Here is a 14,555-nt window from a genome sequence, read left to right on the forward strand (position 1 = left end):
TCATGATAAATACTCGATAAAAACATACACTGTGTTTAAAATGCGATATTTATGTTTTCGATGAAAAACTTGTGAGAAATTATAGTTGTGAACTTTCGGGTATTTCTCGCAATATTTTCATAAATCTCGCGCTATTTGTCACTATGCTCACAAATTACAGCACCTGCAGGTGCTGCTTTAATTATTGAAGGGAAAATGCCCTTGTAAATTCCCTCCCAACCTTCTTTTCTTTGAGATCCTACTCAGCGCATCCCACATGTTGTTCTTATATGCTTCTTTCTCAGCTCGTGTCCTAGTCCTTCAACCTGCAACAACAAATGGTAAATAAAAATGCTGCACCTGTGGAAATAATTCATCTCCTGTTATTGGAGAAAATGGACGAGCCTTTGGTGCGGACAAGCATGCTGTATCGATGAACTGAAACTCATAGGTGTAAGTTGTTTCAACTCAATCTGACCTCACAGATAAGTTCAGCACAGTCAATTTATTAAGATCTCTGTTTTTGGATTTATAACCCGAAGAAATCGCACTGGGCACGAAGATCGCTCTTGCGGGCTCAGCCTGCGCGTAAAACTCCAAGGCTAGGACCCCTGCCCCGGCCTATGCTACACATTGGCTTGCACAGAGGGGCAACACCCATGAGAATCAAACCTTTTCAGCTAAAAAGTACCTTGTTAAAGTCATATGAATTTGGTGCATTTACAGATATGGATTTTGGAATCACCAAAAAAACTGTGCACACACTAGATTTCGGTGATTCAAAAGTTGACCATCAAACAGACCGTGTGGATCATAACTGTAAAGTCCGAGTCACTTAAAAATATGTGAGAAAAAAAAATAATGCTCATTTCAACTCATTGATACCGTATGCACGTCCGAACCAGAAACACACACACACACATATATATAAAAAATCTGGTGCTGCCCCTTTTCTGGTTCAGACTTTCAAAAATAGTAGTTTTTTAAAGTTTTTTATCACATCTAACACCATAGATGTGATCTATAGGTTTTCTTTAGTGGGAACCAGCTTTTGAATCACCAGAATCTGAGAAGCAGATTATGTCATTTCTAAAATGACTTTAAAAGTTATTTTAGCGTTCATTGTGGGTTTCCGATGAACCATAGCTTGTTTTTTTTGACCTTTTCTGTACGGCGTCGCACCGTTAACTATTTGAATTATAAATAATAATAATAATAATAACAGTACGGTCCTTGAAAGACTAGACGCCTTTTGGGGTCCGTCTATCTCTCCCTTCTCCTTCCTCTTAGGGATGGAAGAGGAACGGGGGCGGGGGACAAGGTCTCCACCCCCGCCCCATTTAAAAATCTGAACCTTCATCCCTGCCTCCATCCCCGCATGGGGATGAATTTTAACCTCCATCCCTGTTTCATGTCCTCCATCCCCGGTCCACATGGGGGCGGGCCCCGTTTCCCATCAGTCTTTAGTCATCCCTTAAAGGAATTGGAATGGGCCGGGGCGGGAAAAGCGGGGCGATGCAGGGTGATAGATTTTAACCTTCATCCCACACGGTGATAGATTTTAACCTTCATCCCCGATTCAAACGGGGCGATGCAGGGTGGAGACCCGTTGTCCTCGGGTCAACTGCCATCCCTACTCTCTCTCTCTCTCTCTCTCTCTCTCTCTCTCGTCCCCACCTGCCCTTCCCCTCCCTCTCTAGCTAGCTAGTTTTCTGTTTTATCTTTTTTCTTTAAAAGTAAAAAAAAACGTGCTTTAACTTTTGAAATATTACAAATACACGCTTAGTAACAAAGCAATTCTCAAAAGTTAGGTGCATGTTTGTTCTGAAAGTTAAGCGGGTGTTTGTAAATAAGTCAAAAGTTAGTCATGATTTTATAATTATTATTATTATTGACGAGGAACCTTCCTAAGGACACATGTCACTTAATGAGCTTGTCTCTCTGCCGGTAGTCGACCGGCACCCATGCGCACGGAGACTGACCGGTGAAAGCGATGAGGTACATCTTGTCAGGATTGGGGTTCGATCTAGCTCTTCAACTCCAGCATCTTCAAGGCCAGGTGTGCTCAATCCCGGTGTAATTTACACTTATTAATAGAGTGGTTTAATCTTAGAACAGTTTGCAGTAATTCGTGGTTTGATTTATGTGGATCACATTAGAGTTGCATAACTTTTACTATATGATTAGAATGTAATAATTCAACTTTGGGAAAGAGTCCTGTGTCAAGCTGAAGGCCCAGGATCGAATCCCTCTGTCACGTCCGGCGGATCTGCCTAACCCCAGCTTACCTTTCAAAAAAAAAAAAAAACAGAGTTACGGTGCGTGTCATGGAAGACACTAGTGAAACATGTCATGACACGTTGACACAATTATCTAGAGGAAGAACTTTTGACACGTCAGCAGATAGGGGATCAAGATGGCATCGGCTGGGCCCATCATTTAGGGGCATTTGTTTTATGAGAAAAAGGCCCTTTTCCCATGGTAAGTGAAACAAACGCCTCCATATGATAACGGAAGGTCCCCCCATGGCCTTGGCCTGCTTGAGGCCCATATTTTCATATGAAAACCCTTCCATAGGTGTCCCCTAAGGAAGTATTTTCTTGCATGAAACTGTGGGGTCCATAAGGGCGCTAGTTGTTTCTTGACGGGTGTGCATTTCATACAAAGATCTGAAAAAATAGTTGTTACTGCTACGGGGTTCTATTCTATGAGCATGTTTGGTTGACACTAAGTGAGAATCATTATCCCACAATGTTGAGAGAAGAAAATCTTCCCCACTTCTCACTTACAAGCAAAGTAAGAACAAGAGGTAGATTCAAAATCACACCTAGGGTCATTTCATTTGCTTCTCATTTCTCTGTTTGGGAACTCATGTTAGAAGAAAATGGGTGATAAGAGTGGACTTGTCAACTATATCTTTGAGAAGTACCAACGGGGGCCTTGGGGTGGTTGGCAGGCGCTGTCATTGCACGTCTCCTTGTGGTGGGACGTTGCAAGTTCAAAACCCAATGGTACCACGAATAATAACTGGTGGGGGTCTCCCTAACCCCAGCTTGCCTTTGAAAAAAAAAACTTCACATAGGAGTTAAGAGTCACGTCACGTGTGGGGGAGGTGTGACTGATAATCTTACAAAAATCACTTTCACCAGGACCTGTTTTCCAATTGACTTAGAGAAAATAGACCCCTCATTTGGTTAGTCTTACATGAGAAAGTGTTCATTTTTTAATATAAAAATAAATCTCTTTCTTGCTTTCTAAATGTGTCCTTAGGATTTTTGAAATTTTTATTATCAACTTTAGAGGTGCTTTTATATATATATATATATATATATATATATATATATATATATATATATATATATATTGCCTACCACCAGTCTATCGAACTTTTGAAGGGTCTTTTCTATTATTTTATAATCTAACCATTCAGATGTGATCTACACGTTTGATTTTATATGAATAGACTATTGGATCTTTTGATTCCGGCACACATATAGATCTTTATAAGATTTAAAAGTTGATGGTATATAATTTTTATGAATATTCAATACTTAAAATCATATTTTGTATAAAAAAACATGATCCAAGTATCATTTTCTAGCAAATCAATCATGCCAAACACATTAGGGTCAGATTTGCAAAAAATAACTCAAAAACACTTATTTAATGGTGGTAGGCATCTATCACTTTTTTATATATATATCAATGCAGTCAATTATGTCTCTTCTAGAAGTTGGTTAGCTTCCTCTCATTTTGTTTTAGGATTCTTCTTTTTTTAGGTTATTTGTGGCATGCAACTCCAACAAGATTTTAAAAAAAGGGAATCGGTCACTATTTTGAACTTGTTCATTTTCATGACTCCTTAATTGAGACCCAAAATAAAATGCATGACAAATTTGATTCCATTATACATATTGAAATAGAGTCATACAAAAAGTATTCAACTACCCCTCTTCAACTCATTTTGATCTGTTGCTATGGTTGGTTAGGGAGACTGCCATATATATATAAGGGGATTGAAATCTTAATCCAATCTAGAACAGTCGAAAATTACAAAACCTCCATCCTAGATCCAACCCATTTGCATCCTTACTTTATAAATTATAATGGCATGATCCAAACTTTATAAATTAATTTAACTTCAAGCGATAGTGACATTTAATCTAATCACATGGTTTGACTTTGTTTGTCTTGATAACCAGCACCCGAAATCCAAGAAGTCAAATAACTTGTAAAACTAACCCCCAACAATAAAAGTGAAAACAAGGTTGAGTTATAAACATACTTAGCAAAGCTCCGTCAAAATATTTCTTTATCGATAAAGCTTTTTAAAACCAAAAAAACAGTTGAAACTCCATCCTTTTGTGAAAATTACAGTTGAAACTCCATTCTTTTGTCAAAATATTTCTTTATAGTTGAAAATGTTTAGAACACAAAAAAATTTACATTAAAAAACAAATACTTTTCAAAAAATACTCAACAATGGTTCCCATTTTATAGGTTCTTGGGTTTGGATCAAGTCTTAAAATCTCATATATATATATATATATATATATATATATATATATATATATATATATATATATATATATATATATATATATATAGAGAGAGAGAGAGAGAGAGAGAGAGAGAGAACTGAACATATTAGGCCTCATTTTTACTTCTGCCTCATGGTTTTGAAGTGTTTTATGATAGATTGGAACTGTTAGATGTGTTTATCATGCTCGATTTAGTGGGAATAGACTCCCGGATCATGTTTTTCGATAAAAAACATGTTTTTATGAGCCAGACTGGTGCCTTCATAGCAATTGATTTTGGATCACTGGAAAAACCTGTATACAGGTCAGATTCCAGTGATCCAAAAGCTGGTTTCCACTAAACAAAACCTATAGATCACATCTATGGTATTAGATGTAAGAAAAAATACCAAAAAATGAAATTTTGAGAGGGCAGAATGAGAAGGTGGACAGCATATATATATAGTAACATGTATCATCAAACACTTAAATTGTTTGACATAGTCGGATGATTTTGTGCTGCTGATAACTTGCGCGATCAGTGGCGCAAAATTTTCTTGATCTGAAAACAGTTTTTAGTAACGATCTTGACCACCGCTAAAGTCCTGGAGAAAAAATGTTTTTAGCTGCAGTCATGACAGTCGCTAAAAAGACTTTTTTTTATGTGCAGCACGAGCATTGTGACGGGTTTTCCTATATATATATATAGTGGTACATGATTTACATAAGTTTGAGCTCTAAATGCAAAATTTATCCTTTAGATCGTGTTTAACATGTTTTATTTATTATTTTCATGTGTTAAAATGGATTGAAATGTGATGTTTTGTATCATTTCTAGATTATCTTTATTTTCATGAATTGTGATCTGTTTTGATTATCAATTCACCAATATATATATATATATATATATATATAGTTGGTTTTAAGCTATGTTACAGGTTACTCAATTCTGTGTCACGTCCCCTGTATACTATTCTCAACAGAAACTGCACAAAAATTATATGTTCCGTATCCTTTTAAGCGTATCCATGTGAAGTAGATTTTAAGTATGCGGTCCCATTTTAGGTATCTCGGCGGACTCGTTGAACGCTGTCCGCTGTGTCCATATACCTATGTTATTTTCGTTCCACCCCACCCCCGTTACAAAAAGAACATGGATGGAAGAATAAAGTTGCCTCGACGGGCACGCCTCTCTCTCACAGGAAGGGGCACCCACATGGCTTCCCTGTTGCGAAGGACGCAGAGAGGATGTCGGTGGCGCGCACGGCCTCCCTCTCCTTCTCCGCTTCCCTCCGGTCCTCCTCATCCAAACGCGGTGATTGTACGCTTCTTCTCCCACCGCTACCACTCAATGAGAGAGAGAGAGAGAGGAGAAAGAGAATTTATAGAACTTAGAAAGGTTTGTTGATTTGAGTCCTTGCGGACGCTCGAAGAGAAGAAGCTCTCCTATGGCATGCATGATGTTGATAGATTTCGGCAATAAGTCTGATTGGTGCGTTTTCTATCCCAAATTGAATGTGACATTTGCTCATTTTCGAGTCCTTTTATCTATTGTTTTCGGGAAAAAAGAATGGATTCGATTAATGTTTTGGAATTGGGTGCTCAGGTTCGTCGAAGCCAACCCAAAAGGCAAAGTCCCGATGGTGAAATTCGAAACCAACCCGGAAGGCAAAGTACCTGTGGTTTTTGTTGTTCAACTGTTTCAATTTTTTTCACCTACCTATGTACACCATTTGTTCGATCAAATGCTTCTGTGAGGAATTTCATTTGTCTTATCACAATTTTTTTGTTTCGAGATGACTCCTTTGAAATTGGCTGTAATGTTAGAAGAATACAAAGTTACCTCATTGTTCTAAAGCAATTGGATGTTCTCGCACCATCTTTTGTATCAGGTGTTATCTTGAAGGTCCAAATGAAGCTAAAAGGAGAGAATTCTGTGATGATTATATTAGGTATAATTGTGGGTTAGTTGCACCTAGAGTCTGTAAGGATTTATATATTAGCAGAATGGGAATACAAATGTCATTTTTCTCTTCCATTTAATTCTGTTATCAAATATGATTGCCATTCAGAAGCTAAGTAGCAAATGCAATGTGGTGTATAAAGATGCTTAGGATGTGAAATATTGATCAGCTTGATGTGGAGCACTGGATAACCTTCTAATAGAAATATAAACAGTTAAGACTGAATCCCCATGGCTGTAAGTGAGATCACAGTATCTTGTGATTTGCTAGTAAGTGAGGACATGTAACACAAAAATGAAAGTAAATGATTTGCTAGCATGATAGTATGTATGAAACAGAGTTGGTTTTTGGCTTGATCTTTTTTGCTCAGTTTTGATGAATTTGAAGCTTTGGTGGATTTTCTCTTGTTGAATTGTTGAAAGATTTTAAAAGATTGAATTTTTCTTTGAGTGAAGGGTTCATGCCATAATATTTCTTTTTCTGTTATCAACTTGATTTCTTTTAGAAATTTGTTGCATCCTCTAATGAAATTGTATAATAGCATCTAGTTTTTAAAGTGGTATACTAATAACCATGTTTTTAAACATTTTAATATACATTTTTTTAATATTTTAAATATTTTTCAGTTTTTAGATCCAATTCGAGATTTTAGATTTTAAATATGTTTTTATGTAAAATAATGGGTGGATAAGTAATCCAACCTATTATCCATGATTGTCCAAGTTGTTCGCACTTGGTATAGTTGTTACAGAACAGAACCAGTGTGTTATTCCGTCTTTTTTATTCTTTTAGGCCAATCTTGGATCCCTATCTTTCACAAAGAAAGAGGAACCAAACTCAAAGAGACTGGGCTTGTCAAAGGACCCCTCAAACCGAAATATTATGAGCGTCCTATAAAAACCTAGGGCGCCACCCAACGAGCTGGCCGGTATGGGTGGTTAGTCTTCACTTGATATTGACAACCATACAGTAACAAGCATATTGCGAAATATCTAAAGGATGAGTAACCAGTTCGGATTATGTTTGTCTGTAAAAGTATCCAAATCAATAGAATAATCACATAACCGGTTCCAGGATTTTGATCAAAGTTGAATCTGAACCTCACCGTATTAGGTAAACGATTCAAATACTGAATTTTCTGTACCCCGTAAGATTTGATGACTCAACGTGAACCAAAGTCCAGACCTCTCACATTAAGATTTGGCAACCTAAAAACCATACCCTATTACAAAATGGGTCCATTACAAAAAGGTTGAGCTCATAATTTTTACACCCAACTGGCCCATTTCCTGAAAAGGTCTAGGTTTTGTTTGTTCCAACCCTACCCATGCGTCAACTGAGCATAAGTCAGATCAGCTCTACACGATGCGGATTCTTGAACCAAGTTGGCTGTACCGGACCCGTTTACACCCTTAACCAGTTAACCCCTGACCTCACCACACCAGGTAGGGCTTTATATCTATCAAAATATAACACAAATTTCTTACCGAAAAAAACACAGATTAAAGAATCTAAACCAAAACAGCAGTTATCCATATTAATAGAAATCCGTGAGATCCAAATGTCAACCATGTTCACCTAATAGATCCAGAGTCTCCTATGTACACAAGCACAAGCGAACAACCAAATCAAAGGGCGGAAAAGAGCGTGAGGGAATCGTTGCCCGATATCAGAAGTCAAACCCGGCATCGTAGCTGGACTCGGCCGCGTCGGATACCATGTCGCCGATGATCAGCCCGCCGAGGGCTCCCCCCAGCAAGCCCGCTCCCAGACCCAACCCTAACTTGTTCTTCTTCTGCGGCTGCTGCTGCGCCACCGGAGGGTACCCATATGGCTGAGGCGGCGGGGGCGGGTAGCCGTAAGGCGGCGGGTATGCTCCCGGAGGAGGAGGAGGCGGGTATGCTCCCGGAGGAGGAGGAGGCGGCGGGTACGCTCCGGGAGGCGGAGGAGGCGGGTACGCTCCGGGAGGCGGAGGAGGGTAATTCGGTGGTGGGTACCCTGCCGGTGGAGGAGGGTACGGCCCCGGTGGTGGGTATGGCGCCGGGTACGGCACGGCGGAGCCGGACGCCACCGGGTACGCCATCGCCGGAGCGTCCGCCTTGGCGGTGGACGGTTGAGACGCTGGTGGCGCTTGGTAGGCCGTGGCGGCGGCGGAGACCCGCTCGCCGAATTTGTAGGAGAGGTTGAGAACGCCCTTGGGCTTGCCGCTTGGGGTCCGGACCTGGTAGCTCACGAACTGGGCCGACTTGGAGTCCACCGACTCGAGCAGTTCCTTGACCGGCACGCTGACCTCGCCGACGTCCTTGTCGCCGAGGGCCTTCTCCGACTTGATGAGGAAGTGGAGGACAAGGCCGCTGCTCCGGGCGGCCGACTCGTCGACGTTGAACCGGACGGTGAAGTTCCACGACGGGTTCTTGCCGCCGTCACGGTCGACGGGGGTCTTCAGCTTGTGCCTCGGGTCGTTGCTCAGCCACGCCACAACGTAGACGTCCATCTTGCCGATGAGGTTGACATCCTTGATGTCCTTCGCGGAGATCACCGTCAGCTCCAGGGGAAGATACTCCATGGCCGTCGGATCCTGAAATCGAAATGTCAGAAACGGATCTCAGCGACGACGGACTCAATATCGCATCAAAACAACGCCGGAAAACAAAGAAACACGAAATCCGGAGATATCGGCCGGATCTTTTATCATTTCCACCGGATAAAAGGATAAACGTCCAGAAAATATGTGAAAAAGGAAGATTTCGACGAATTTAGCGCCGGAGCGAACTTATCCCAAGGATTTTTCCCGTAAAACAGCCGGAGAACGCGAAACTCCCGCGAAATTCAGGGAATTCCGTTCTGGATAAGCTCAAACCACTCAGATCCAAAACATAATCTAAAAATTCGTCACAGAATCCTAATTTTTCGCTTGAAACACTTCAATCCACCAAAATTTTCCCAAAAAAAACTCACCGAAAGGAATGAAAACACGAAGACCTTCAAGAATCTGACCGCGCAGAGCTCGGAAACCAGAAAATTAAAGAACTAAGGTTTCTTTTCAAAGGAGAAAAACGGAGAAGAGGTAATTCGTTACTCTAGACGAAGAGGGAGAGGTTCTTGGGCAAAAATTTTGCAGGAAGAAGAGAAATCAACAAGCCAGAAGAGCCACGAAGAAAGAAATAAAAGAATCTATACAAAATCGGATGACGAAAACTGAGGATTCAGAAACGAATATATATAATTATATATAGTGAAAATAAACAGAAGATTTGGAAGAAACTGGAAATTTCGCACCTCGATCGTCGCCCTTCTCGCGCTTGGGTTTACTTTCGCACACCGTGGGGGAAACGCGTAGAGGAAAACGCCAAGAAAGAATAAAGAAACTATATTCTTCGGATCGAAGGAGAGGGACCCCACCGCCGATGAGAATCCGAATGGGAGAAAAAAAACTTCAACGATATTCTTTTGGAATCCGTAGCCCACCCTGGCCAATATGTAGCTCCCCCACTACCCGTTCACGTCCTGCAAATGCCAAACAACCGAGGTGGGTCTACATTTTCCCATGGGCTGCGCCCTTTTAACGTGAATGAGCTTTCTGAGGTGTCCTTTTGGAAAGTGTTTTTCTCATGGAAAATGACGGTTTCCTGAGGGGAGAGCCTTCCCTTCCTACTACACCTTAATTCCAAAACAATTGGGGTCGGTGACATGAACAAAAAAAGAAAATTATTTTGGGTCTTCCACATGAATCCTTCTCCTCCAATCATTTTTATCTAATGCCATGTCCTCGGTCAGGTTCAAAGCATTTGTATACTTTCCTATCATCTCCATCTAAGTCTTCTTAGGTCTACCTGACCTCTTTTAACTAATATATTTTTCCATTTCTCCATCCTTCTAACTGGAGCATCATTAGGCCATCGTCGAATATGTCCAAACCACTGTAAACGATTCTCTCATCTTATTTTCAATGGATGCAACACCTACCTTCTTATGTATTTTCTCGTTTCGAATCTTATCTTTTATTGTATTTTCGCACATCCGTCTAAGCATACGCATCTCAACTACACTCATTTTTTGAATATGATGTCTCTTGGCAGCCCAACATTCCGTACCATATAGTAAAGCGGGTCTAATTGTCGTTCTATAAAACTTTCTCTTCAACCGCAATGGCATTCTACGATCGTACAACACCCCAGTTGCACTTTTCTATTTCATCTACCCAATCTTTATCCTATGATTTACATCTCCATCAATTTCAACATTCTTTTGAATGATAGATCACAAATATTTGAAACAGTCATCCACCGATATTTCTTGCTCACCAAGCTTCACTACACTCCCATCACTACTTCGTTGCTTACTAAACCGACATTCCATATATTCTGTCTTACTCTTACTCAACTTAAAACTTCTTGCTTCCAATGTCTGTCTCCATCATTTTAACTTAGCATTAACCCCAGCTCTAAACCTACTTGAGGTTAATAAACACTAATAATATTAATAATATTTGTACTTAATATCAATTTAATAAGTAAAATTCTATCACCCTTCCTACGGACCTCAACTACATTATTTATAAACTCATGACTAATAACAATCTCTACTTCATTTCTATTCTTATTTATTTGTGTATACCAAATCTTATATATCATTTTTGTTTTCTCACCTACCCATTTGGTCTATTGTAGACAAAAAATATTCATCTTTCTCCTACACATAACATCTGCTAACTCTACCAACTTACCAGTTAAATACCCTATGTTCCAAGTGGCTAGCCTAATTTTATAGTCTTGAAGTATCTTTTTTATCCCCACCTATCCAACAAAGTGAGAGAACCCTTACCTATTTGACACCACACTGGGACGCCGATGTGACGTGTCACTTCTGGGCGACGACCTAGCAACCCTTGCCCATTTATCACAGCCTCCAAGCCTATAGAGTACAGTGCGTCGCTTAGTAAAGAAAAATTCTCATATTGGTTCATATTCATAGGGTGTGACTAAGTTTTTATGCTTACTGTCACTGGCTTAACAGCTCGTTTGCAATCTGAAAAAATATTTTGAAGAAAAAAACAAAACCGATAAAATTTTCATCCAGAAAAAGAGCTGGATTTCCTCACATCTGACTTTTTGTTTTCATTAAAAACAGGCCCAATAGACAACTAAAATAATAAGGTTAATCGGAAGCCCAGCAGGACCCGATTAGGGCCTGACAGGCCTGACCCACATCCTAGCCAGAGCCCGGCCCATGTCACATAGAAGTGGGCCTGGGTTGGGCTCGGATCGGGCACTTTAGGCCAGACCCAGTTAACGGACCAGGGCTGAGCTGCATTTTGCTGCCCAAACCCAACCCGTTACAGACCGAGTGGCCGACAGCCCATCATGCAGCAGGCCCAGCTATCCCTGCTCATATCTGATCCCCCAGATAACATAAACCTAGATGAGTCTAACCATACACATTTCAATAGAAGACCTCGATTTTCTTGCAGAAACAGTTTAGTTTTCACGGCGTCAACGGTTTGGGTTTGGTTCCGACTCAGGTGAAACCAAACCCGTCGGAACCAAACCCAGACCAGATTTGAGATGATGGTACCAATCAGACCCACCATAAGAGAAACCACATCTGTATCCTATAGGTCTTACATGAAACATACCCGAACCATACCTGATAAAATAATATTTTGTTTATCTTGTTTACATTAAAAGATTACAAATCTTAGTTAGAACTCGGGTCAGGCACGAGTCTGGTAATAAATTTTACAAACCATACCTGGCTTCATATATTAATCCGACCCTTCAGGTCCAACCCAGATTCTAATCAGACCTTCCTATTTATCACTAGGGGTGGGCAACCGGCTTGGCAGCCCGATGGGCCAAGCCCACCCAGCCCGCCACGATTTTAGGCCTGGGCCAGTTAGGTAACGGGCCGAAACCTGGCCTGTTATATATGTGGTTCGGGCTCGGTCTAGCCTGATCGGCCTGAGTTATTTATTAATTATTTTAATAATACAAAATTTATTTAAATTAACTATTACATAATAACTTGAATAAATATTATTATTTACATAATTGGTTGCATAAAAACTTGTTATTTGTTAATTATACTATTTACCTAATCAGTTTCATGGAAACTTGCTATTCTCTCATTAGCTCATAATTTCAGTCAACCATTTATGCATTTTAAGATTAGGCCAGGCTGGACCCTACCGGCTTAGCATTGGTCCATTGGGCAAATGGGCTGGGCCATGAGCTTCTCTTCAAACCAGAGCCTGTTAAGAACAGGGCCAAAACTCAGCCTGGTCAACGGCCTAGACCAGGCCGGGTCAGTCAATGTCCTGGTCCATTAGCTGGCTGGGCCAGCCCGATGCCCACACCCATTTATTACAAAACCCTGACCCTATAGGGTTTGGTGCGGATCGGGTCCAAGTAAAACCCAACCCATTGACAACCCTAGTTATGTGTTATGCCGAGTTTTGGTATTTCATTTGGGAAAATGGGTTTGAAATTTTCCAACAGAACAGGTGGCTTGCAAGTTTAGGAAGAAATTCTCTCTCTGACAGACTTTGAACATTCCTCACCATGCCGTTCTTTGAATAAATGGGGATCTACTCGTTGACAGCTTGGGGTGGGCATCGGACTGGCCCAGTCAACAGACTGGCTCTTAACAGGCTCAGGTTTGAAGATAAATCGGTGGCCCGACTAGTTGGCCCATGGGGCCAATGTGAAACCCGGCCTGGCCCAATCTTAAAATGCATAAATGCTTGACTGAAATTATGAGTTAATGAGAGAATAGCAAGTCTTCATGCCACTAATTCCTAATTAGTATAATTAAATAAATAAATAGTAATAATTAACAAATAGTAAGTTTCCATGTAACTAATTAGGTAAATAATAATAGTTATCCAAGTTAATATGTAATAGTTAGTTTTTAAAAAATTTATATTATTAAAAAAATAATAATAAATAACTCAGGCCCATCAGGCTGAGCCTAGCCCAGGTATATAACAGGCTGGGTTTCGGCCTGGTAGCTAACAGGCCCAGGCCGAAAATCATGGCCCAAACCCGGCCCGGCCGGTTGCCCAGCCCTATTGACATCTTGAAAAGATCATGTGCAATATGATTGCACAAATACTTGTGCAGTAAGCACATGATCACCCTCCATCTTGGGGGCAGGGCCTGTTAATTGTGGGCCCTAGGCCAGATGGAGGGGGCAATCAGGTGCTTAATGCCAGTATTGTGAGAGGCGTACGCCTCAGAGGTGAGGCGCACGCTCAAGGTACTGAGGCGTTGCTGTGATGCGCCCCTCATCAACCTCCGACCAGTTGTGACCACCGACCACCGGAGTTGCTGTGCTGCAGCTGCTGCTCAGTCTTCTCCGACCACCGGACGACCGGAATATCCTTCGCTTCCGTACCAGCTGGGCGCGTGGTCCTTCTCTTACTGCCTCCCCTCCCACCGCTTCACTTCCATACCAGTTGTGAGAGGCGTACGCCTCAGAGGCGAAGCACAGGCTCAACGCCTGGCTTCGCCTCATCGCATTTAACAACCTTGCTTAATGCACAATTTTTTTGCCATGTGATTACACTCAATGCAGACTCGTTGACAACAGCCACGGGCCATGGCCCATAATGACAGGACCAGGGTGACGATTTTTATGGTGGTAAAGATGATCCACCAACGGGTCTCCACGTGGTTGGTAGGAGCTGTCAGTGCACATCTCCTTGTGGTGGGACATTGCAAGTTCAAACCCACAGTGATACCCTAAAAAGTAACTGGTTGGGGTATGCATAACCCCAGTTTGCCTTTCAAAAGGTAAAAAAAGATCAGCCAATCTACAAGAGCTCCGCAACCGATAGGGGCGACTTGTAAATGTCACAAAGTTGACAAAAGGTCATGAGCTCGAAACGAGGAGTGTCCCTTGTCACAAGGTCAAAGCTGAGTGTACTCCCCAGGCAGGTAAGAGGACATCAAAAATGTTACCAACCGGAGGCCTGTCAATATATGGTTTTACCTGGGCTCCATGCAGCTTTCATGATTCAGCTGATTTTGCCATTCAACATAAAGTTGAACATTGACATGCACTTTTTTTTTGAAAGGCAAACTGGCGTTAG

General features: G+C 41.2%; 1 protein-coding gene across 2 annotated transcripts; it reads right to left on the bottom strand.

Moving 5' to 3' along the window:
- Nucleotides 1-7,965: 7,965 nt before the first annotated feature.
- LOC149820580 (protein SRC2-like) lies at nt 7,966-9,783 on the bottom strand. 2 transcript variants are annotated; one of them, XM_089983292.1, is made up of 2 exons: nt 9,743-9,783; nt 7,966-9,041 (listed from the first exon to the last, which is right to left on the bottom strand). In XM_089983292.1, the coding sequence occupies exon 2, from the start codon at nt 9,027-9,029 to the stop codon at nt 8,133-8,135; it is 897 nt and encodes a 298-aa protein (XP_089839418.1). In that variant the 5' UTR covers nt 9,030-9,041; nt 9,743-9,783; the 3' UTR covers nt 7,966-8,132. The 2 variants fall into 2 exon arrangements, with proteins under 2 accessions (XP_089839418.1, XP_089839417.1); XM_089983291.1 differs by lacking the exon at nt 9,743-9,783 and adding an exon at nt 9,422-9,724.
- Nucleotides 9,784-14,555: the final 4,772 nt, after the last annotated feature.

This window comes from Nuphar pumila, chromosome 12, assembly GCF_984573655.1.
Source record: "Nuphar pumila chromosome 12, dmNupPumi1.hap1.1, whole genome shotgun sequence".
Lineage (NCBI taxonomy): Eukaryota > Viridiplantae > Streptophyta > Magnoliopsida > Nymphaeales > Nymphaeaceae > Nuphar > Nuphar pumila.

What these genes read in the sequence shown, in the direction of transcription:
- LOC149820580 (XM_089983292.1), bottom strand. Translation starts at nt 9,029, where the DNA reads ATGGAGTATCTTCCCCTGGAGCTGACGGTGATCTCCGCGAAGGACATC.